At 42.7% G+C, this 25,342-nt stretch overlaps 2 protein-coding genes across 3 annotated transcripts in view; both read left to right on the top strand.

The window, feature by feature from the left end:
- LOC147636906 (26S proteasome non-ATPase regulatory subunit 2 homolog A-like) overlaps nt 1-10,928 on the top strand; it is a 55,521-nt gene extending 44,593 nt beyond the window's left edge. The window contains exons 18-25 of the mRNA XM_086800487.1: nt 8,442-8,555; nt 8,736-8,951; nt 9,087-9,146; nt 9,240-9,353; nt 9,468-9,553; nt 9,643-9,751; nt 9,836-10,014; nt 10,245-10,928. Of these exons, the coding sequence (XP_086656613.1) occupies nt 8,442-8,555; nt 8,736-8,951; nt 9,087-9,146; nt 9,240-9,353; nt 9,468-9,553; nt 9,643-9,751; nt 9,836-10,014; nt 10,245-10,320 (954 nt within the window). The 3' untranslated portion in view covers nt 10,321-10,928. The remainder of the gene's footprint in view (nt 1-8,441; nt 8,556-8,735; nt 8,952-9,086; nt 9,147-9,239; nt 9,354-9,467; nt 9,554-9,642; nt 9,752-9,835; nt 10,015-10,244) is intronic.
- A 4,794-nt stretch (nt 10,929-15,722) lies between these two features.
- Nucleotides 15,723-21,840, top strand: LOC147636905 (DNA replication licensing factor MCM4-like). 2 transcript variants are annotated; one of them, XM_086800486.1, is made up of 21 exons: nt 15,723-16,203; nt 16,434-16,518; nt 16,754-16,918; nt 17,040-17,213; nt 17,584-17,638; nt 17,775-17,903; nt 18,016-18,097; nt 18,192-18,324; nt 18,486-18,557; nt 18,723-18,863; nt 18,945-19,058; nt 19,146-19,358; nt 19,489-19,587; nt 19,690-19,850; nt 19,935-20,031; nt 20,179-20,340; nt 20,426-20,506; nt 20,716-20,794; nt 21,052-21,188; nt 21,272-21,322; nt 21,499-21,840. In XM_086800486.1, exons 1-21 carry the CDS (start codon nt 15,923-15,925, stop codon nt 21,571-21,573), a joined length of 2,586 nt encoding a protein of 861 aa, XP_086656612.1. In that variant the 5' UTR covers nt 15,723-15,922; the 3' UTR covers nt 21,574-21,840. The 2 variants fall into 2 exon arrangements, with proteins under 2 accessions (XP_086656612.1, XP_086656611.1); XM_086800485.1 differs by having other exon boundaries at nt 18,723-19,058.
- The last annotated feature ends 3,502 nt before the right edge of the window (nt 21,841-25,342 follow it).

Raw genomic sequence — 25,342 nt, 5'->3', positions numbered from 1 at the left:
GCCATGTGGGAAGGCACCATTCTTGGAAAAGAACACTTGCCTCAAAAACACAGATGAGATAATGCAAAAAACGCTGCTGTAACCAGCTGGCAGCACGTGTACCAAGAAGAAGAGAGGGAAGAGGAAAACACAGCACCTTCAGCACCTCCTCTGGAGAAAAAAACGCAGCCAGGCTGCCCCGCACCGCAAACTCGACCATAGGGATGTACCTTTCCTAGTTAGATGGTCGCTTGGAGCCATATGCACAAAGCATATCCTCCAAAAACCTGATTCACCCTCTCTGTTGCCCACTAGAATAAGGATGATAAGAGGAACTCATATTCAGCGTAGTCTCCAGTTCATGGAGAACTAGTTGCTAGTAGTGTCCAAAAAACTTGGGAGTTCCTATGTCACTATGTCACAAGGCAAACCATATAATCTTAAAAGCTCCTTAGCAATTGTTGTGTCGATTGAGTTGCTTCCACAATCATCTTTGTGGGTAAAAATCTTGGCATCTTCGTTAGCCTAGCATCATGTCTCACACACACACACACACAGAGGATAGATTGTCATACAGAGCTTTTGAGGCATCTAGACAGCTGGCTGAGGCAGGAGATAGAGGATCATGGTATGCACAGGTCACACATTGGTTCTCACAGCATGGCCTAGACATGGATCATCTACCACCATTCCAGCATGACAGGGATGCACCACATATCCATCTCTCTCATAGTGAGAGGAACATAGTATTGAGACAGGACCTATGGCAGCTCTATACACGAGAGACATGGATATCACCTACATAGCCTCTTCCACCGAAGATGCTATACTACAGAGATCACTTCATGAGTATCACTGATGATGGATTTATAGAGAGGCCTAGATACATGGAGGGTTTTTTACCACACGGTTCCCGACGAGTAGCTATTGGTCAGCTTAGAGTCTCATCACATCGATTAGAGATCGAGACTAGCAGAGCAGCACGGATCCCCCGAGAGGAGAGGGTATGCAGATTGTGCAGAGAGGAGGTGGAGAGTGAGGAGCATTATGTATGTAGATGCAGAGCATATACAGCCATTAGAGAGAGATATCCCATTTTATTCAGAGAGCCACATTCCCTACGCCAGATCTTTGAGGCAGCAGACCAGCGCATACTGGGGAGATTCATTCTAGACATACAGGTGCTAGAAGTCATCTCCTGTCTATATTTATACACCAGGGCCTCTGTTGTGGGTGTGCCCGCCCTATATAAGGTGTTTTATCATTTTTCCACACTCCCCGTATTTTTCCCTATTTTTTCCCATTTTTCCTAGTGGTGGGGAGGGTTGCCAGAGGATGCCTGGAGCACTCCACTGCTGGCCGACTGCACTTGCTTAGTCGTGGGCACTTATCTGCTGGCCGACTGCATTTATGCAGTCGTGGGACCATTTTCAGCAGTCGTAGGCACCTTTTATGTTGGCCGACTGCTCTCCCAGGGATGTATATATAGGCCCCTTGCCCCCACCACTCATTCATTCAATTTTCTCGGGATCTTGTGTATAGAGAAGAGTTTACACACCTATCTCTCTGTGTTTCTTGTGCTGTTTATTTTCTGCAGTCTACTTGCTCTTGTCTACCCAAGTTTGGTTATCATTTCCGTTGCATATTCTGACATGGTATCAGAGCCCTAGGCTCTAGACACATCTTGGGCGTTTTTCTGAGCAAGAGGGGGAGCATTAGGCTGCTGATTGGTGGACTGTTTTGGGCTGAACGGGAAGAGAAGGTGCAAGAGGAAGGCGGGCTAAGGTGCTGGACAGCCACTTGCAGGTTTTCAGATTTTTTTTCCCACCCACCCACCCTTTCAGGTTACTCTCCGCGATGGCAGATTTACTAGAGATGGCTGAGAAGCACGTGAAGATTCCGACTCTCCCCACGTTCCCAGTGGATCGTCAGTTGGACGGATCCAATTACGGCATCTGGAAGGTCATGATGGAGTCGGTGTTGGAGTCATATGACCTTGCTGATTTTATCATCATCGGGGTTCCACGGCGGGAAGCAGAGGAAGGGGAGTTACTGTCAACGAGGAAGGACCGCGAGGCACAGGCACACATGTGGGATCGTGTCAACGCCAGGGTCCGGTCATTTATTTTCCTCAACTGCACACCACAAGTGATCAATCATGTGAAGCACATGACGCTGGCGAGAGGCATATGGGAGCACTTGGCTTCTTTGTATAACAGGGTATCACCCATGAAACGGATCTCCTTGGAAGTGCAGATGCGGGTTATGAACCCTGCAAAGTCTTCGACGATGCGGGAACACATCAACAAGCTGCAGGCCCTTCAACAGGAAGTCCTACAAGCTGGGAAAGAGATATCATCTGAGGATATGGCCATCACTTTGCTTTCCCACTTGCCTGGTCAGTATTCTGCGTTCTATTCCTCGTTGATCACGAGTGGCAGGCTCAGCACCATTACTTGGGAGGAGCTTGTGCCAATGGTCCTGGACCAGGAGAAACGTTTCACGAACCCTCCTCACGGCGGAGGTTCGGAGGCCTTAACTGGCCAACGGTCGAAAGGCCGGAATAACAACAAGGGCAAAGGGAAGGCTTCACCGGAGAAGTCTTCTGAGAAGAAGCTTGATCCAGAACGAGAGAAGCTGAAGCCCGAAAGATCTTGTAATGATTGTGGCGAGAAAGGCCACTACTGGAGGAAGTGCCCTAAGCGGACAGGGAAGAGTGCTGATTCCTCAGCCTCAGCTGCAAAGACTCCGGCATTTGTGCACTTAGAGATGGTGGACTCCGATGCTTCATCATCTTCAAGCGAGGAGGCAGTCGGCTTCACCGCGAAGCATACCCGGGAATGGATTCTCGACAGTGGTGCTTCCAGGCACATGACTCCATCCCGTGACTTCTTTCTGGATCTGAAACGGCAGTCAGGTCGTATCTTTATTGGCGATAACTCCACTATTCCGATACATAGTGAGGGCTGGATGGAGATTATTCCCGACGGCAAGGGGGGCACGCATGCTTCTCGTGTTCTTTATGTCCCTGCTCTGGGTTTTCATCTTCTGTCAGTGCATGAGGTATGCAAGACTGACTTTCGGGTGGAATTTGAGGAGCATTCAGTTGCTCTAAGGGACCGTGAGACCGGCAAAGTTGTTTGGGAAGGCAGTGTGGAGAATGGCACCTACAAGCTCTCTGCACTCTCCTCATTGACAGGTTCTCAGGTCGGAGATTTGTGGCACTTTCGTTTTGGCCACTTAAATGTGGATGCTTTGAGGCGCGCCTTCCGGGACCAGATGGTGGTTGGCTTGCTCGATGTTGGTAGTAGGCAAGGACGTTGCAGTTCTTGCATACGTGGTAAGCAGCACAGGGAATCCTTTCCGAAGCAGGCTTCAAGGGGGGCTTCGAAACCATTGGAATTGATTCACACTGACTTGTGTGGACCTTAGCAGATACCATCTTTGGGAGGATCTCTCTATTTTATGCTGCTTGTTGATGATTGTACCAGATTCACATGGGTCTACTTTCTTTCCTAGAAGGACCAGGCTTTTGCTCGGTTCAAGGATTGGCACGTGATGGTGGAGAAAGAGTCTGGATTTCAGGTCAAGACTCTCAGGGCTGACAAAGGAGGTGAATTCTCCTCGACTGTATTTTTCAGATTTTGTGCAGATCATGGCATCAAAAGGGAATTGGCCAATACTAGATCGCCTTCGGAGAATGGAGTTGTTGAACGTAAGAACAGGACTGTGGTGGAGATGGCGAGAACCATGCTGGAGCATCGTGATCTTCCTCGTCCACTTTGGGTTGGGGCTGTGGCAACGGTTGTCCATACCATTAACAGATCTCCGACGACTTCAGTACCCCATATGACTCCATTTGAGGCATATTTTGGCAGGAAACCCGATGTCTCGCACTTCCGTGTCTCTGGGAGTGGTGCGTATGTACATATTCCGAAGAAGCAGAGGGGGAAGCTTGACTCCAAGTCCCGCAAGCTGGTATTTGTGGGGTATATTCCAAGGGATACAGGTTGTATGATCTAGATAGGAATGAGATTGTTGTCAGTCGGGATGTGGTCTTTGACGAGCATGTTCCAGCATCCACTGTCGAGGAGCCGCCACTTCTTGGAGATCCAGATGAGTCTGATGATGATTCCGAGTCTATCATTCCAGTTGATCCACCTCAGTCATCACAGGAGGTTGAGCCCTATTTTTTCCCATTTTTCCTAGTGGTGGGGAGGGTTGCCAGAGGATGCCAGGAGTGGGCACCTTTTATGCTGGCCGACTGCTCTCCCAGGGATGTATATATAGGCCCCTTGCCCCCACCACTCATTCATTCAGTTTTCTCGGGATCTTGTGTATAGAGAAGAGTTTACACACCTATCTCTCTGTGTTTCTTGTGCTGTTTATTTCTGCAGTCTTCTTGCTCTTGTCTACCCAAGTTTGGTTATCATTTCCGCTGCATATTCTGACAACAGTGTCACAGAGAGACATCATTACAGGCTCAGACAGCTCCAAAGGAGGGACGACAGACACAGATTACTACATTTTTTCAGAGATCCACCCCACTCCCAGCCCCTACACAGCAGGGAATTACTCTCCAGAGAGCAGAGACACTTAGAGCCCGCAGGAGACAGAGGACACCTGGCTTTCGGACACCACGCCTATACCAGAGAGAGATGATAGAGATCAGAGCTCAGTTTCACAGAGAGGGTGCGGAGCGACTGGCTCGCTTCAGAGTAGACCCAGGCATGTTCTTCAGGGAGCTGTGGACACCCCCTTCATTGATGTATACCATTCTATACCCCCAGTATGGTACAGGATGTAGCTAGCTAGGTTGCATATCATGATTGTATACTCCATGTATATAGCTTTGCATTCTCCTAGTAGTAGAGCTCCATCACCTCCCCCACTCATTGTACTTATTGCACACCCAGATTCAGCTTTTTTAGTTCACTACTTTTTCATTTTGTTGGGATGACAGAGGATACCCCACAGAGGTACACTGATTTGTCTCATAGGCCAAGTTCGGTCTTTTGGAAGACGTTAATAAAATCTTTCTTTCTTTCTTTCTTTCTCTCTCAAATGTTGAATCTCTCTCTCTCTCTCTCTCTCTCTCTCTCTCTCACACACACACACACACACACACACACACACACACACACACACACCCCTCTGTTGGTTTGTGGCAATTCGACAATAGCTTCCCTTGATCCTAGGTTAACTATCCCATTAGGAATAGGACATGCTAGGTTAGAAATATACACATCGGAAAACTCTACATGTTGTAAATCCTAGCATCCCATACCACTTGGATAGACCACATATAAAATCTCCTTTAAACCATAAGGTTGAGTTAGGGTCATCAATCCTTCCCCAATCTCGGCAGTGACCTCCTTAGTGAATCTCATAGATGTTTGAAGTTGCCTCACGGTCTTAGGAACTGGCTAGTCCAACACCTTCTAGATCTACTCGAGATCTATGCTTATAAATTTTTTGGAAATCCAATGAGTGGGTATATGATTTCCTTGCAAAAGAACTCTTAGATTTTGGCATACAATTAGTCGCTCACGTGTTAAAATCCCCAAGACGACGGTGGTTTGGCAAAAACATACAGTCTAAGAATACTACAAAGAATCTCCACAAATAATCTCGGTAGAGATCATTCATCATTTTCTAAGAAAGTAGCAAGAGCATTCATGAGCCGAAAAGGTAATATGAGAAACTTGCATTGGCCATATCACATATGGAATCCTCTCTTAAAGACATTTTCTTTAGCAATCCATAAGTGGTGATAACCAATACGAAGAAAAAGTAGGTAGCACTGTGCAATCTATGTATCAAATCATCTTCTGTTCTGGGAAAGTGATCACCTATTCTTTATCGTAACCTTACTCAACTTTTTATATTCACGTAGATCTCCCAACTCTCGTCCTCCTTGTGCTTCAAAGGCACTGGAGCTCTCCAAGGAGATCTACTTTTGCAAATTTGTCCCATCCTTAGATATTCCAATAAGTGTCGTGCAATCTCCTACTCAAGCTGGCTCATCCTATAAGATACAATACTCACATATGGAAACCCTAGAATCAAATCCTCTAATTATATCGAACAATTGGACGGAAGACCACTAGGCAATTAATCAAAGAAAACATCGACGAAATCTGTCGTGTTGCTTTCTAAAGCCCGTGTCTCCCAAACATCTAATTTAATTGCATTTAAATTACAATTAACGTTAGATGAGATAGAATTAAGAACACATCAAAACGCTTCATACTCAAAAGTTTTGTTGAATTTACAAGCGTAGAAGATGGGACCACAAAATAATCCTTAAGAGAAATTGGAGCATCATCCATCAAAAGGACTAAGTATGACTTGGGTTTCATGGCTGTGAAAAACCATTATGTTCCCAAAATTACATCGACCCTATCTATATTCAGAACCAAAAAAAATACAGCTATGTATAATCCTAGATAAATATTGGTAATTGAGACATGTCGGTCACATATATGCTCATGTCCCATTGCTAGATTCACACAGTACACATGATCATTCGGCTGCGTCTCCTCTCCCAACTTCTACACAAATCTGGCATTAACGAAGTTGTGAGTACTACTAGGGTCAAAGAAGATGTGCACAATGTTCCCCAACACCGTTCCATACAATTGTAATTTGTATTAGATCGTTGGAATCGAAAACTGCCATGTTGAAGTTACATTCAACCAGGCACTATAACCTTGGTCACATGAGCTACCTCGGGTTTGTTCTTTGCCCACGAACAACTCAACAGCTGAAGCGAGTGAAACATGTGTGCTGCCAAATGTTCTGGAGGTTCAGTTGGTTCATCTTGGCATTCTTCGAATTGGGTTCACTTGAATTCTGGGCCTGGTTTTAGTTTAGTAAAGTCTCCCAATCTTGAACTTGTGTTTTCGTTCGGAAGCCCGCTTAGAGATACTAGTGCTCTGAGGTCTAGGAGAGGCATTCCACTCTCTCTCCATATATCCTAGCAAATTGGATGGCATCCTCCAGTGTTTTGCTATGATTGTTTCTAACCTCAAGCTTATGATCTCGGGATAGTCTACAAATAGCATCCATGCGTGTAGCCCGAGACAACAACTCTTGAAATTCCTATAAGTACTTTTCAAAAGAAATCTACATGCTCAAGCCTGCAAGTCTAGTCATCTGCAAGTTTTGCCATCACATCGAACTCATCTTCCCCTTGAAGAAATTCAGCCCCATGTAATCAGCTTATCCCAAAATTCCCTCTTCCCGGTCAAGGCCTTCCCCTTGATGAACCCTCGTACGATCCATACCTCCCATTATCTTGTAAAGGGTGTAATTCCAAGTGAGTATTCAATCGATTCAACCAGGAATCCACATCTCCTGGGTCATGAATCCGCTCCCTCTTCACCCGCATAAAGTGCTGGTGTGAAAGAAGAGCGACCGAACTAGGTATCACGGAAGAAGATGGGTCCGCTGCAAAAGAATTAACTACTCCATTAAGTATCACCTCCTGAAGTTTTGCCATCTTAGTATCAAAGTATGCTTTTTCTGTCAATCCTATCTCCTCAATCCCCTTAAGCTTAGTGTCCTGAAGCTCCCCTTGGAGCTCCTTATCATGATTCAGATCATCGATGAAGTTCAATCCAGCCGAGGTTTCCATGAGGGTATAAGAAATGTAAGGAGAAATACTGCCGCACAAGTCTCAAAAAAGCATGTGCTGTCTGGCCTGTATGTATGTGCAAACCTTGCCCACTGGCAAATGTTCTTGCAACCATGTGTGAGACATGCAAACCTTACTTTTCCTGTCCTAGATGAAGAATGTCCATGTAGCACCCTAGGACAGATGGTGCACATGACATGGGGTGGCACATGCTGGTAGTGTGCACTGCCTGATCTGTCGAGGAGGGGCATCCGGGTTGGGGCTATCTCGTGCTTGTCATCGGAGAGAGCTGAGTGCTTTTGTAAGAGTGCCGAGGGTTGGTCTTGCCTTTCTATAAGGGGGCAAGAGTGTGTCAATTGTGGGGGTATGATCTCCCTTCCACATATGAAATCTCTTCTATATCAGCAAGAATGGCTGAAAAGGGTGAAAAGTAAAAGCCTTCCAATATAAATCATAACTTATAAGCTTTTGACTGTATTTTTAGAGTCCCGTGCACCCAAGATGGTCAGTTCCTATGTTGTAGCTTGTAAATAATTCACATGCAATTGAAGCCATGGAATGTTCTTGCATAGAAATCGGTTCAGTGAAGAGCTATTCACGTGCACAAACATAGATCTCCCATATCGTATTCTGTGTTCATTCTAGGCATCTCTATCAGGCCTTGCCAAATAAGAGACATCAAATCCAATCTGAAATTGCCAGATTAGACACACATCACCTTTTTCTATTGGTGAAATCAAACGGGAAACAATGGCATGTAGTGCCCTGAGAGAGAGAGAGAGAGAGATAGAGAGAGAGAATCGATATAGCCTTATATTTACAGGATGCAGTTGTTGCCAGTATGGAAGTGGCCAAAACTTTAAATGAGAAAATTTCCAGATATCTTCAAGTTACGTTGGAGCTGTGCGCTTATGCTGGATCAGGAAATGTTCTATTGGTATTCCTACCTTTTTCTTTACTGGTCTCTGCTTGAGTGTTGTGATCATTGACCATGCACTTCCGCTTAAAATTAGTATAGTTGTTACAGGGTGTGGTCGAGGTCCAAATGATGTAGTTATGCTGCCATGTTGATGGCACTGCCTATAGATACACTCTCACCTTACGTTCTTGGTGGCAGGTACAAAAGTTTCTAGCTCTCTGTGGGGAACACACAGAAAAAGGTGAGAGCTATCAGTCGTCTGCTGTTATAGGTATCGCTCTTGTAGCTATGGCTGAAGAGCTTGGGCTGGACATGGCTATACGTTCACTAGAGCATCTCTTGCAATACGGTGAGCAGAACATCAGGCGATCGGTGCCACTAGCCCTAGGCATACTTTCAATTTCCAATCCGAAGGTATGACCTTAGCTTTTGTCCCTGTAGTTGTGGGCAGGCTATTCTAGTGTTGCAAAGCAACCATAGCAGAGCAGTCCTTTTTTTTTTTTGGCATTATCTCAGCGTGGTAAATGGCTGTGTTTTTCTTTAACCCAGATAAATGTTATGGATACACTGAGCAGGCTCAGCCATGATAGTGATGTTGAGGTTGCCATGGTACGTTAGATTATGCCCTACAAACTCTTTAAGATCTTCAGTTGCTCTGTTTTCCTTTATCTAAAGGCCCCTCTAACATGCGGTATCAAACAGACGGCAATAGTGGCCCTGGGTCTGATTGGGGGAGGAACCAATAATGCCCGCATTGCTGGAATGCTCCGGAACTTGTCAAGTTATTATTACAAAGATCCTAGTCTGCTTTTTTGTGTAAGTGTTTAGCTGGAGGGCTTGATTCGCCTAAGCTTGCACGATGTTTTAGATGGAGAGGCAAAGGGAAGGCTTGTGATAAGGGTACAAGCTTAAGCTCGATATGGTTTGCAGGTCAGGATTGCCCAAGGTCTTGTGCATATGGGAAAGGGGTTGCTGACACTTAATCCGTATCATTCGGACCGGTTTTTACTCTCAAAGTTGGTGCTTAAACCTTGGAATGATCTTGAAAATTATGAACATGGGAAAGACAGCCACTTAAGAAGTGCTTATGTTATTGTCTGTGCAGTGTTGCCCTTACTGGATTAATAACTGTCTTGCATGGATGCTTGGACATGAAAGCTATCATACTTGGGAAGTATCATTATGTCCTTTATTTTCTCACATTGGCTATCCAGGTAAATATTTTTCAAACCTCTTACTTATCTGCTGTTCCGATGGTTTGGTTTGTAATACCAAGTGTCTTGGTTGACATTGGGCAGCCCCGTATGCTTATGACCTTGGATGAAAACTTGAGGCCCTTGTCAGTGCCTGTTCGAGTAGGACAGGCAGTGGATGTCGTTGGTCAGGCAGGACGTCCAAAAACTATTACTGGTTTTCAAACACATACAACCCCTGTTCTTCTTGCCACTGGTGACAGGGCTGAGCTTGCAACAGAGAAGTAAGGATCATCCTCATTATTCTTATTGTATTTTATTTGCACTCTTTAGAGGGTTTGTTCCTCTGCCACTACGATTTAGGGCCTTCATACATACAGCTGTGGTCCTCCGCTCCCTGTTGTCAGATTCTCTGACAGTGGGCTTGGGCAGGCTGTATGGATAAGGCTAGAAAGTGCTCACTATATATGAAGAATAGTCAGAGCAAGCTGATTTCTGTTCTCTCTTATGGCAGGTATATCCCTCTATCATCTGTGCTTGAGGGATTTGTTATATTAAAAGAGAACCCTGATTATGAACAAGATCAGTGAGCAAAACAGAACCTCAATTTTGCAGAGCTTAGGTTTCATTATGAACAGTGGAGGAGTGTATTCGTTTGAAGGGATAAACTTCAGCGTCTGTATGTATAATTGGGAGCACACGCGCGCTTGATATGTTCTTGAAGTGTGCAAATATCGGTGCAAAATGTAGGCATTGATATAAGCGCTGCATAGTTCTGTTTGCTAATGCATGTCTTGTGACTGCTGTCACAAGACGACAAAGTGAAGATATTATATGTGACTTAACAGATTAATGTGAAGAACATTAACTATTGGTATAATAGAAAAGGTGCCTTTAGAGTCTTCCCAGGGCCTAGATTGTGGAGCCTCTCCGGATATGGGAACACAAATCTTTGATTGCCCAGTTCTCTGTTGATATTGAATATGGTTCCACCCATCTTGGTATATGAAATTCCCCATAGGTGGGGAGCCACAACACTCAAGGGGTGACGTATATTAGGGTTACTCCTTTTACTAGGGAGCTAAGGTGAGGAAGCAACTCTGGGTTTCTCAATAATCGTGACAGAACTTTTCACTCATTTTTCTATTTGGAATGTACGAATTTTGTCAGAGGAGGAATTTAAGTTTGGTTTAATCTCTTAATTTCTGTATCGTTGATGCCAATTCTATAATTTGATGGACGCTTAAATTTATATCTACTATGTCAGTGTGTTCAGAAAAGTATGTTCTACATGTTCATGAACTACCAAGTATCTTACTAAATTTTGAGCAGATTGCCCATCTGTTTAAATCTTGAAGATTAAGTAGGTAATCAAAACTTGTGTTTATTTACCAAGAATTTAAAACTCTATGAAAGCTATCATTTTAATCTAACCCTTGTCAAACCTTGGGGATACTTTTACATGAAGACTATGTCCTTGTGTTGAGAAATGTATGTCCTCGTGCATGTTGAGAACCTACCTAGCGTTTTACTCTGTGAAATCTGTCTCGTGTAGCACCTCTGTATTAGTGTCTGCAGATTGAAGTTAACATATAGTTTTTACCATATGGATGCTTTCCTTAATTAGTCTTGGAGATTGAAGTTTAGGTGTAGATAGGTTATATATTATGATTACTTTCACCAAAATGCAAAATTTATCAAAGCTTTGTGGTTCTACTTTAATGATTCCCTTATTTTCTGATGGTGCCCACTTTTCCTATAGGTCCTTTTTAGACTAGATACATGTCATCAAAGAGGAGAAAATGAACACTGTTTCGTATGCTGAAGAAAGTTGAACAAGGGTACCCCTTGGATGATTCCAGATCAAAAGCTTGGTAATGATTTTGAGACAAATCTATTTTTTTGAACACCAACCAAGGGCCGATATTTAAATACCAAACTTTCATGTCGTCTGTAAGGACACTTAAGGTGAGGAGCTGACGTGATTTTGGCCATGAGCTACTCCATGCCTTTCTAACCCCTCTTCGCCTGATTCTACTTTAATGTAACCTACTTGTCAGTCATGCCTAATGAGTTTCATGACTTTCTCCTCACGCACAATTCTCACCTTTCCAACCTATCAACCGTTTGAATGACTCCACAAAGACTTCCATCTTCTCATGATTTGTTAGAAGTGATTGGCTCTTGACTTGTATTAGTATAGCATAGGCAAAAATGTTCTTCTAAGCCATTGCTACATCTTGATTTAATTTAATTGCTTGTTTCCTATCATTTTTCTCCCTTTGTGTTGCTAGATATTGAAAAAGCAAGGACAAACCATGTGAAACTCTTTGATTTGATCCACAACTTTGCTAGATTTCTAGTTCTAACCTAGAGTTCATTACCAAGGCATTGCCCATAGTAAGGGCCTGGGTCTAAAACAAATGAATGGTTGTGAAAAAAATAGACCTTGTTATGAATAAAAGAGGTTCAAAGATCATTGCTTCAAAGCTTTCTTGTATTGGAGTGCTTCTATTGCTCATGTATGCTAAGTTGGATGTTGGGGCCATCATACATTTGATATTTCAAGAGAAGAACCTTCTAGTGCTCTTATCTATTATTTCGCTTGTAGCATTTGTTAGCTATATGCATGAGGCAACTAGGCAAGATGTTGATAGTGGCCAAACGAATGAAGATAGGTAATTGCCTAAAAGATTTACGTATAATTTTAAGGGGTGAAGCTTCCAAATATGAAAGATGTTATTGATGCCTTTCCCAAGGAGCATTTCTTTAAAAAATGTAGAATATCATGTGAGACTTATTATTATGTCTACCTACAGTTTTCATTTTGAGGAAATGTATTGTTCATTAGCTTTTGATGTATTTGAGCTATACAAAAGGTGCCACTCACTCATTTGAAAAGAATATATACTTCACAAGAAATGATTTGTGTTTTTTATGGCACATTTGAGGCTGAATCTGAGGTGAGTATATTTGGCTTGCATTGTAGGAGAGGGTGTTTAAGAGGGAGAATATTCAAAGCTCTCATAATCAATGAATTATGTAAGGCCTCATTATGAGTAAATCATGCCAGTCCACTTAAGGCCTTTAAAATTGTCACCATAGTCTTGCTTCATGATAGGGCACTGTAATGTACTGTTTCATTAATTAACTAATCCACCTAGCTCTAAGGTTTTTGGAAGGTAGTATTTATTTATTTTTAGTATGTTGTCTCAGCTCCTAGATTTCGCATGTATTCTTAACTTGCATGTGGGGTACATGTGGCAATTCTTAGAGGAGGAAGACAGGCAAGCATCTCTCTCAAAGTGCAAGAAACATATTTGAGTGAACCTAATGTGAATCTTTCTCACCAGGGGTTAAAGAGGAAAATGCAATTTTGAACCAAATATTTTCTTCATAGTTTCCTCCAATTACGACTATTTTTTTGAAAATTTAGAAGATATATGTTTCCTTCTCTCAAAATGAGTCACATTTTTTAGAGGTTGAGCATGCTCTAGGATGAAGCGAACCCGTCTTTTCCCACTCTCCTGTGTATCATAGTGTCCAAGAAGAGGTTGACTCATGAATGTGTTTCCTTTCATCCAAATAAAGAGCTCTCTCTCTCTCTCTCCCCTGTGGGTGTGTGGGTAAAAGAGGACAATTCACACTACCTTTCTACTATCACCCAAGTATGGTAGATTGGCTAGTGTAATTGCCCTTGGGATGACATGTACCCACCTGGGTTCAAGTCTCTCCGCCAATTGGTCTCTCTAGATCAATAAGTCGACGTTAAGCAGCTCTCGTCTCCTGTGGGTGGGTGAAAGAGGACAATTCGCACTACCTTTCTATCACCCAAGTGTGGTAGATTGGCTAGTGTAATTGCCCTTGGGATGACAATTACCCACCTGGGTTCAAGTCTGTCTGTCGATTGATCAATAAGTCGACGTTAAGCAGCCTTTTGTCTCGTCTCTCTCTCTCTCTCTCTTCTCTTTCATCCAAGTAACGAGCGCACTCTCTCTCTCTCTCTCATCCAAGTAACGAGCGCACTCTCTCTCTCTCTCTCTCTCTCCTCTTTCATCCAAGTAACGAGTGCACTCTCTCTCTCTCTCTCTCTCTCTCTCTCTCTCTACACATTAAGAGGGGGAACACTGCATCTCTTCTCTTCTTGTTGTAGGCATAGGTAGAAGAGGGCATGAAGGTGCTAAATCGTCTTGCCGCTTTGCGAGTGTGTATGACATCTCCTCTCTCCTCTCCTCTGTCTCTGTCTCACAACATGCCTGCTCATCCACATGACCCTATAACCCATATCTCTAAGAGACAACATGATATGCAGTAACCCTAAGTGTGGCTCTTCCTAGTGCAAAAACACTAACCACTTGAGTTCATGTTGCCCTCTCTGGCTCATAACATAGGTGATCTTTGTAATAAAGGTGATGGAGCTACGATTAGAGAGGTGCTTGGGAGAAGAGGGGCAGGTAGTAGAGGACCAGCGATGACGAGTGTCGAGCAAGAATATCGTTTGGAGGGTTTAAAGGTTCTAAGCTTAAACCTTAGTAATTTTAATCAATGCCACCTCAACAACGGGCATCAATTATAGCAAATTTTTGCTATCCATGACAATATCCTCTATAATGTGGTGCTGGCTACGGTGGAGACGTCCTTGTAACTTGCCAGATGATGGGTGTGCTGTAACCAACATATCCTCGTTGTAATAAAAATAGTAGATTAGTTGCCAAACTTTTAAAATGGCCACCTCTTGCTTTAAGTAATCATGTTTTACCTTTCAATCCTTGACCCACCATATGTTTTACCTTTCAATCCTTGACCCACCACATGTTTTGAGAATGTACCATATGGGTTATCGTGTTTTGGACCTCGAAATATGAGAAAAATGATAAAGAGAACCTAATGCAATTACCATGTGAGTTATTTATTTTTTCCCTAAAGTGATGGATACCATGGAGTACATCATGTATGAGTATCAAAATAAGTTTATAATAGGATATGGTCGAAGAAAACCTCTATTTCTAGGGACTACAAAGTTGGTAGTGGGTTTGTATTGTATTGCACATTTGAGGGTAAAGACAAGGTAAGTATGTTTAGAGTTTGCATTATTGGAGAGGTTGTTTAAGATAGAACATATTTTTACACAGAGTCTTAAGATCCCATGCCATGGTATTATGACTATAAATCTCATTATGAATAGAACATGTAAGGCCACTTAAGGTCTTGTCACCATAAAATCTTGCCAATCTTGCTCCAAAAACTCTCAACCAAGGATTCTTGTGAAACATAATAACAAGTGACGAGTGCATATAACCTCTGAACATAGCCTTTGAACCACTCTCTTGAAATATGTAAGAACGATGATGAACATTTCCTACATATTTTGAAACACAATTCTCATTTTCAAGGAGAGAGAAGTTAAAATAGTGTTTATATTTGAAAAGCAAGTTTTGCCAATTTCTCCCATGCCCACTCTCTTGAAATATGTAAGAACGATGATGAACATTTCCTACATATTTTGAAACACAATTCTCATTTTCAAGGAGAGAGAAGTTAAAATAGTGTTTATATTTGAAAAGCAAGTTTTGCCAATTTCTCCCATGCCCACTTTCATGTCTTAATTATAGGAATAGTGGAAGTGGGAGACACATATTCATAATGGAATGTTGCCTTGTAATCATCACTAGTACTCAACACGCGCGTTGTTGCGGTATGTGAAAGACATTAGGAAGCGAAACTTAGGAATGGAAGCCGGAATCCAAAGGGTCAATTGAAGGGACTTTTATTTTTTAGAAATGCAGGATTCTTTTTTCTGTCCTCTCCTTGTGCCTTGGTTGTCCATGGTTAATATGTAATAGATTAAAAGATAATCAGTATATATTTATAAAAAAGGTTACCTTTGATGGGCGGGCGGAGCGGACTTTGGAGGCCGGACGCCCAAGTGTGGCCAATACAATTCCCGCCAGAACGTTTCCCGCTCAAAATGTGTATCTCCCGAGCGAAGCTCAGCGAATGTCCGAGCCTCAGCACCGAAACCCAACTACAGAGCTTGTCGAGGCCGCCTCACCCCATTGTTTGAGCGGCGGAGGGACTGAAATTAGTGCAGAGCCGCAGAAAAACCCAAGACGAGAAGCCCCTGCGGTTGCCCTAGCCGCAAACCCTAACGCTTGAGAAGCCAGGGAGAGGGCAGGCGCAGTTTTTCAAATCATGGCTCGGTCCACGCGATCCAACTCCTCCTCGTCGCCTGCTGCTGCCGCTGCACGGCAAGCTCCGGCGCCCCCGCCTCCGGCAGGCCCTTCTTCGCCGGATTCCAGCCCTCTGCGGCCCTCGCAGCAGTCTTCTGATGGGGGGGAAGGCCGTCGCCAACAGCAGCGCTCCGCGACCAGACGGTCTCGTCGCAGATCTCGAAGCTCCGGCCCCTCCTCCTCCGGATACAGCTCGCCCCTCGACCTTGGCACCCCTGCCTCGTCCCAGTTCACCCGCGGAACGTATCCTGCCCAAACTCTAGCGTGTTGTCTGTTCATTCAAAACCTTAAGCTTTCTTCCTCGCACACGATGTGTTGTGTTTTCCTGGCCTGCAGGTTTGTCCCTCCCTGTGCAGCGCCAGAAACCCTAATTTTGGCATGCCCTTTCTGGGCAACGTGAGAAACTCTAGTTTCTCTATTGCAATTGTGCATTCTCTTTTGTTTATGTGATCCTTAAACTGTATGCCTTGAAGACCTTCCTATCAGCGCAATGAGTCCAGCATTCCGGCTTCTGGTAAACGCCGGCAGCAGCCTGCTACTCCAAGCAGTTACAGCGAGGTACGGCCGAATCCATAGGCTTTTCAATTTCAGCATCTTAACACTATGCAATACTTTTAACCCTAGATGGAACTACTCATGGAAGAAACCCTTACAACGCCTATATATGTAATATGTATGATGAAGCCCTGACTTTCTGACCACATACAAAACACTAAAGCTGGCATTTCTTATGAAGCCCTAACTCTCTGGCATAAACATTAACTGTAAGAATCTGGTTTCTTTCTTCTTTCAGGGCCGACCCTCCTCTGAGGGAGACTTGGATGCAGCTCCCCCCACCCTTGTGTGGGGAACCAACATTAGCGTCCAAGATGTCAATCAGGCAGTGCAGCGTTTCCTCAGAAACTATCGTGACAGCCCTACAGACCTTGAGGGAAAATATCTTCAACTTCTAGAGCAGGTCTTACTTAATTCAAAACTTGCAAACATCAACATAATGCTGGGTCACCATCTAGCTAGGATCATTATGATGAACATGATTAGTATGCCACTTAAGTCATCATTTTCTTGATTCCTTCCAGGTCATGGAATTGGAGGAGGATTCTCTTAATGTGAATGCAAGGAATATACTAGAGTATGACGAAGATTTGTATGTGAAAATGGTTCGATATCCTCTGGAAGTCCTTGCAATTTTTGATATTGTACTCATGGATATGGCAGTGCGCCTGAGACCTCTTTGGGAGAAACACATACAGGTGCGTCACCCTGTATTGTCATCCCAATTTCCTATGTCTGGGGATGGTGTCTGTGGAACCCTTGGAACTTACCTGGTCTACACCAAGTTGTTGAAGGCTTTCTCAACTTTCCCTTGCCGTTGTATTGCGAAGAGATTCTCTATAGAGTCTGTGTCAATGAGGATGTTATCACGATTTTCGTCTCAGACAACCACATGCCTGCAAGGAGACGTGTTATAGGCTTGGATTGTGCTGTGTCTTAGTTTGAAGAATTCTTACTGCCCAAAACATTGCCTTTCCTCACAGGGTCGAATTATGCCCAGAAGCTTCTAATCTCACCTTACATTTGCTGCCCATGGAAAGTATCTATTAAAGTTGGTCTTAATTTCAGGTCAGAATCTTCAACCTGAGGGATTGTGTGAACATGAGAGATCTTAACCCTTCTGGTATGTAGCGTATGACCTCCTTTCATTGCACTGTGAAGAAGTTTTAACTTGTGGCAGTCATTCTCTCGAGAGTATTTGGTGTTTTCATGAATACGGCAGTCATTCTCTCAAGGGCATTTGATTCTTCTACCAACAGATATTGAGAAGATGGTCTCAGTGAAGGGCATGATAATTCGTTGCAGCTCTATCATTCCAGAGATAAAAGAATCATTTTTCCGCTGCCTTGTATGTGGTTACTTCCCCCCTCCATCTGGGGTAGACAGAGGTAATGCATATGCATATTTCGTTTACATGGCCTGTGTTTTGCTCCATCACTTTCTGCACAGATGTTTAGTGCAGGGTATTGTATTTGGTCTCACCTGTACTCTACTGTCAAGGTCGAGTCGAAGAACCTACACGTTGTGGGAGACCAGAGTGTGCAGCTTTGAATTCTATGGCTCTTATTCACAACAGATGCAGGTGACTGATCGTGTCTAGATTCAAAGATTGAATTTTATTGTTATCTACTCCTTGTATGGCAGTCATGCCTTATGACAGGCCATGGGCTATTCAGGTTTGCTGATAAACAGATAGTACGGCTGCAAGAGACACCTGATGCCATTCCAGAAGGCGAGACCCCACATACAGTCAGCTTGCTTATGCATGACAAACTGGTGGATGCTGCAAAACCTGGTGATCGTGTAGAGGTGGGGTGGAACTCCTCAACTCCTTTTTACTAGTATCTAGGCCTTCTATTGAGTATGCAGTTCCTATCACCTTACTTTTATTTGGGTCTCTGAAGAGTGTGCAGCTACTTTAGTTTCTGCAGATCATTCTGAACACTCTTGAACTTTGCTTATGCCACCAGGTGACGGGGGTTTTCAGGGCAATGTCAGTACGGGTGGGACCCACTCAAAGAACCCTGAAGTCTCTTTTCAAGGTGGGGTGTTCTGACTTTTTTTGTTCTACACCACGTAATGACACCTGCATTCAGCCCTTGACATTTCGGAAGCTACGGAATGGTTTGTTGGTGTATAGTTCAGTGTTTGTGAGCTTGTTGTGCTTTAATGTTCTTCAATAACCTTCTGTGCCCTTTGCTGAGCAGACCTATATTGATTGTCTTCACTTAAAGAAATCAGACAAGAGCCGAATGCAGTCAGAGGATCCACTGGAACGTGATGTGCAGAATGAGAACTATGCTTCCTTTCAGGAGGGTGACATCTCCCCTCTGGAACATGAGGAACAGGTAAGTGCAGTTGGTATTTTGGGAATAGCTACCAAGTTAAAGGAGAGAACACTGAATTTAACATGCTCTTCTTCACTGCAGATACGGAAGTTGAGAGAGCTTTCCACATTGCCAGACATATATGAGAGGCTCACAAGATCTCTAGCTCCAAGCATCTGGGAGCTTGATGATATCAAAAAGGGCCTTCTATGCCAGGTGTGATACATCTCAAAAAGGCTCATTCATGATCCCACTCTAGACTGTGCATGAGGCTGACATAGTGTGCCCTTTTCTCTGAAACAGCTCTTTGGGGGAACTGGGAAAAAGTTAAAGTCTGGTGCCTCTTTTAGAGGAGACATGAATGTGCTTTTGGTTGGAGATCCTGGAACCAGCAAGTCCCAGCTGCTACAATATGTGCACAAGCTTGCACCAAGAGGGATCTACACCAGTGGGAGAGGCTCTTCAGCAGTTGGTTTAACTGCATACGTGACCAAAGATCCTGAAACCGGAGAAACGGTATTGTCTTGACAAAGGTGTCAGTGGCATCCACATAAGTTAAAGCCATGCTCATGCAAGCATTGAAAGGTTATCATCCTGGCCTTAGCGTACTCCCTCAAATCTTTTGGCCTTTGTTGTTTTTTCTTAGGTACTTGAAAGTGGGGCTTTGGTGTTGAGTGATCGTGGAATCTGCTGCATAGACGAGTTTGATAAGATGTCAGACAATGCTCGCAGCATGCTGCATGAGGTAATGCGTGCTGATGCGCCTTAGTTCATGTTATGGGATGACTTGAGTTTTTCTGGGTTAGATTTCCAAGCACTCGGGGATCCCATGGTTTCTTCTTGTCAGGTGATGGAGCAGCAGACTGTTTCAGTGGCTAAATCGGGAATTATAGCAACCCTCAATGCTAGAACTTCTGTGCTGGCATGTGCTAATCCAAGTGGCTCACGCTACAACCCACGAATGTCTGTTATAGACAATATCCAGTTGCCCCCTACTCTGCTGTCTAGGTAAACTTTCTGTGTCTATGTATGTAGTGATTGTGAAACGAGTTAATTGCCTTTCATCTATATCAATGACATTGTGTGTGGCAGGTTCGACTTGATATATTTGGTGCTTGACAAACCAGATGAACAGACTGATCGGAGGCTAGCAAGGCATTTGGTAGCTCTTCACTATGAAGACCCAGAGGTTGTTGTCTATGGAAACTATACTAGTGAAATCATTGCATTGCAGTCTAATGAGCCTGTCTATGGAAACTATACTCGTGAAATCATTGCATTGTAGTCTGGCATCAGCTAACCACTCAAATTGTTGCATTTACTTTTGCTTGCACAGGTTCGGATCCAAGAAGCCCTAGATCTTCCCACACTCACTGCTTACATCACTTATGCACGACAACACATCAATCCAAAGCTCTCCGATGAAGCCGCTGAAGATCTCATTAGTGGTTATGTTTCCATGCGAAGGAAAGGAAATTTCCCTGGCAGTAGTAAAAAGGTGAGTTCAATGGTATATTGTGTATATTAATAATGAATGTGTGTCATCTTGAAGTGCCCAAGTTGAGTGTGTTGGTCATGGGCAGGTTATAACAGCCACACCTCGTCAGCTTGAGTCTTTGATACGCATTAGCGAGGCCCTTGCACGCATTCGATACTCGGAACAGGTGAATGCATTTCAACCATAATGCAGGCTCAAGGGCATTAGCAAGTCTCATCAAATCTTCAAACCAGCATGCCTTGAGTCTCATGGGGATGCATTAGGTCAAAATTTCTGCCTGATGGTTAAGGCCTGTATTGAACATCTTTTTTTTACCACCTTGCAATTTGTCAAGGCAGGCAAATTGAGAGAATTTTGTTTCATTGTCTGTCGCAGGTGGAAAGGTGTGATGCAGCTGAGGCACTGCGGCTACTCGAGGTGGCGCTTCAACAGTCTGCCACTGATCACTCCACTGGTAGTGAAACATTGCTTCTCTGTTTGTGATTGATTTCCCCTTTGAGCTGTTGATACCTAGGTTCTATCATTAACTTTGTATGCATAAGTCTAGCAGCTTAGGTTCTTGAGGTGGTGATGCCCTTGGTTCTATCATTGACCTGCAATATTGCATATAAGTCTCTAAGAGCCTATCACAGGCAAGAAGCTGTGGGAAGCAGTGAGAAGCTCCCTGATTTTGCCTAACATGCTTATATGCCTGTAATGAACGATTCGCAGGAACCATAGACATGGACCTCATTACAACAGGAGTTTCTGCAAGTGAGAGGACAAGGAGAGCATCCCTGGTGGCTGCTGTTCGCAATCTGATTGCTGAGAAGATGCAGGCAGGAGGGTCTACCATAAGAATAACACAGGTGAAGAATTACATGTTCCTCACAAAGTTGTGAATGAAGTAGACCATATGGGTTGTTAAAACAGGGAATGTATTTGAGTGCAGTTACTTGAGGAGCTGCGAAAGGAGAGTAGTGCAGAATTGAGCCTTCAAGATGTGAGCTATAATGTTTTCTCTCATTGTTTGTTTGCTCTCATTGTTTTGTGCGCTCTCTTTGTTCGTTTTCTCTGTGCTCTCTCTCTCTCTCTCTCTCTCTCTCTCTCCTGTTCTGCTCTGTGATTCAGGTAAGGATATGGGCCAGACTCTGATGTGTTTTTCGGTTGCTCTTTTAGTTGCGAACTGCGCTTGGTAATCTTGCTGCTGAAGGAGTGATCAGCTTCCAAGGAGATGGCATCAAGAGGCTGTGAAGCTTTCAAATTCTTCTAATATCTGCAGTACTGAGGAGACCCTCAAATTCCCTGTGAATAACTAAAGCTGCGCCTGGCAATTGTAAATTATCCACTCTTTAAGCGAAGGATTTTGGCAATGGGCAGCCTTTGGGACTGTTTAGCGGAGGGGAAAGCGATTTCGAGTCGCAGGAAAAAAACCGTGCTTCAGTGTACTATTTCACTGCTGTGAAAAAATCAGATGAAACTTTAGATTTTGGTACTTATGGTTATAAAAGCGGTTGATGTGAAGTTCTGAATGAAAACATGTATCCTGCAAAGAGTACAGTGGATCTAATAAACTTGGGTTTTGAACATGCATTTGCTTCACAATTTTTTTCTAAATATGATTACCATGATGGGGCATTGGAGATGGATTTTTTTTTTTGGGGTGTATTGTAAGGGTTATTTTTTAGAGATTGAATGGAATGGATAGACCACACCCTTAATAGGGTTATTTTTTAGAGACTGAATGAAATGGACAAATCACACTCCATTAGACATGCGACAGAAGGGGGCGGGTATTGAACCCGGGCTATCCTGGTGTAGAGAAGGATATTTGAAAAACGGATCAAGATTATAAGGAAAAATGAACTCAACTCTGTCTAAGTTGTCACTCCTCTAACCCCAAAGCAAGTGAGCTCTCAACTTTGTTGAGATTTGCCACTATCCAAATTAGAGTATTCTCATTGCCTTCATTTGTAGCCTCTTCTTGCACATCTACGTTCTCACATGTAAGGCTCCCAAATGCTAGTAAGGGGCACATGTTGCTACGTCCAGAACCGGTTAAAAAGTTTGCATCCATAGATTAATCAAGTTGATGCTTAATTGGCCATTATCTATTTAGCTTCAAAATGGAGGGAGAAACTCACATTTTAGATCTTGTTAGTTCTTGCAGTGTATCAAATGTGTTAGTTGTTTTAGAATATTTGATCAACAAGCTATCAAACAATGCTTATTAAAAGGGTGTCGAGATTATTAATTAGCCTTGGAAAAATCTACTTATTTAGAAAATAGAAGAAGAGGAAATTATAATTAAAGAGCTTGCAAGCAAATTAGAAATCATGTAATATGATTAATGTAAACGCCTTGCATCATGTTGTGAAGGGTAGTGGTCTAATTATTGATGTGTGTAAAAGAGTGTGTGTGTGTGTGTTGGGGGAGGGGGGAGGGAGTGTTTCAAAAAGCAAAATTATAATCCTAAACTATTGTTATTTGGTATTAGAGTAGGTTTTTACTAGAAATAGAACTCATTGAGAACTTTATTAGTGTTGTATTAATTAATGCCTGTTATGCATGGGCATTAATTAATACAACCTTACACGACTAAGGTTCGGACGCCTTTGTGCCCATCAACGAGAGGGCCATCCGGTTTGGCATGGGCGTCACCACCTTCTGCACCGCCCTAGGAACCGCCTTCCTCACCCTCTCCATCGTCGAGTAGATTGAGCTCTCCACCTTGGCCTGCTCACTTGCCCCACCAACACCTGGTCCAAAGGTGCTGCCATCACACTCGTCTGGTTTCTTGTCTCCATGCTCCTCGTCCAGCTCGAACTGCACCCCTCTCGATTGTTATCCAAGACAGGCAAGTGCCTCCATGGCGAGAGTAGAAGCTCCCAGAGTCGAAACAACACGAGCAATAGCTCCCAGAGCACTAGTATTTCATGTCGGAGGAGAATGACACATGTCCAGCATGCATGAGCCACTCCACCTACCGCTACCTACGGCTCACAACCTTAATCAGATTAACAAATCTCAAACCTTCGGCATCCCTCCCACCGCTAATTAATGAAAACAAAAAACCACAAAATGTTTTGTGAACATATTAATTTAAAAAAGGTTAAGTCTTGATGTTTCACTTTCGGGGAGTACAAATAATAGTATATTAAATTTTTAAACATAGAAAAAAAACTTTAATATGATGTATGAGAAGAGCACCACATTTCTAATACAAGGCATGGACTTTAAGGGAGAATGTAGTGCATCCATATCATGAGTGAGGACTATGCCATTCTTTGATGGTTATCTCCATCACAAAATACAATTGCAAATTCTTAAAAAATATGAGCAGAAAATCTTGCTTGATTTTGGGAAATTCAAAAGTTAGAGCTTAAATAAACTAGAGTTTTTGTATGGAGGTTATAGCATAGATGTTAAATGTTAGATGTTAGCAATAACATGTAAATTCAAAAGTTAGAGCTTAAATAAACTAGAGTTTTTGTATGGAGGTTATAGCATAGATGTTAGATGTTAGCAATAACATGTAAATTTTTATGAGTATAATGTTATAAATTTATTTAACATAAGTAATTATAACATTGAAGTTATACAAGTATGTATGGATACATAATTATAAAAGTATATAATTATATAAGCACTATAATCTAGGTTCATGAATTTTTTGAGTTTATACATGATTATTTGCCTACCTATTTGGACTCCAGAACACAAGGATATAATGTCCCAATGCTAACTTTAAATACCCTATGCATGGATCAATAATATGGGAATATTGGTCTCCTCAAGTAGTATGAGACATAATTTTAAGTGGCCTCAAATCATGAATACTAAGTGTTGAGCAATATTTTTGTTATGAGAATGTATTTTAAGCCTTCTTAAAAATATTATTCTACCCTTTTAGATAATTTGGGGATGCTTGCACTTGAATGCTTAAAAATACTCATGTTGGAAAATAGGCCATACACATGAGGGAGAAAGATTACACCTAATGTTGTGTCATACAAGAGCTATGTATTTTCATGTGTTAATTTCTAAAGCTTGGTTTATGTTGAATTTGTTGCAATAGCTTAGGTTGAATAATTATTTTGCTTGAGAAATTGCCTTCCACAAGTTCCTAGATGGGGATCCTTGTGTCAGTTGTATGGAGTTACCCTTGAGTGAATCATCATTGTCTTCTTCAACCATGTTGACATGAGCCACATGTACGGAGTTCTTTTTCTTCTCTGGACATTTTGGTGCAATGTGCCTCTCCTTGTACAATCTATAACACTTGATGAGATGATTCTTCGGCTTGCCATTTGAGGGTTTGTTGTTATTATCTTTTCGAACACCTCCTTTGGCCATCCTGCATTCTAGAATCTCTAGGAGTAGAAGTTTTCCATTTAGAATTGAGAGTAAGATCCATGGCAAAACCGAGGTTACGAGGATGAAACATATTAACATCTGCCCTAATGTTTGACTTTCAGACCGACAATAAATTTCCTTCTTTGCTCTCTTTCTTTGACCTTCTTGATCACTCGACCCTGCAATAGAATATCCCAGAATTTATCGATGTAAGCTTGGACATTCTCTTTCTCCACTTGGCGTAAACTATTCCATTGTTGATGAGCTTTAACCTGGAATAGCGAAGGAAGAAAATGTTTCTTTAAAAGCTTTTAGAATTCCTTCCATGTACTAGGTCGATGCTTTTCTTGCTTAATCAAATATTGGCAAGTCTATGCTTCAAGTCTAAGCTTGTAAAAATGAATAAGTGGATATGCACAAGCTAGCACATGTATACAAAGCTTGTCCAAAATAATTAATGCCTTCCAAAAATAATAATTTATGTGCTTTCGCCTCAATCTTCGGAGTCCTCTTCACCTATAAAATATCCAACAATAAATTTATAAACAATTATTCCATAGGCATACAAACCATCACAACACATATGTTTATCAGGTGTAAGTACTCCAGGAATCACCTTGCCATATAAACCAATTACAAGAAACATAGGAAGCTGCAAGCATATGCC

Source organism: Cibotium barometz, chromosome 7 (assembly GCF_041138505.1).
Source record: "Cibotium barometz isolate CiBa-2024 chromosome 7, ASM4113850v1, whole genome shotgun sequence".
Classification (NCBI taxonomy): domain Eukaryota; kingdom Viridiplantae; phylum Streptophyta; class Polypodiopsida; order Cyatheales; family Cibotiaceae; genus Cibotium; species Cibotium barometz.
The sequence above is the reverse complement of the archived record's forward strand: the minus strand, read 5'-3'. Positions and strand labels throughout refer to the sequence as shown.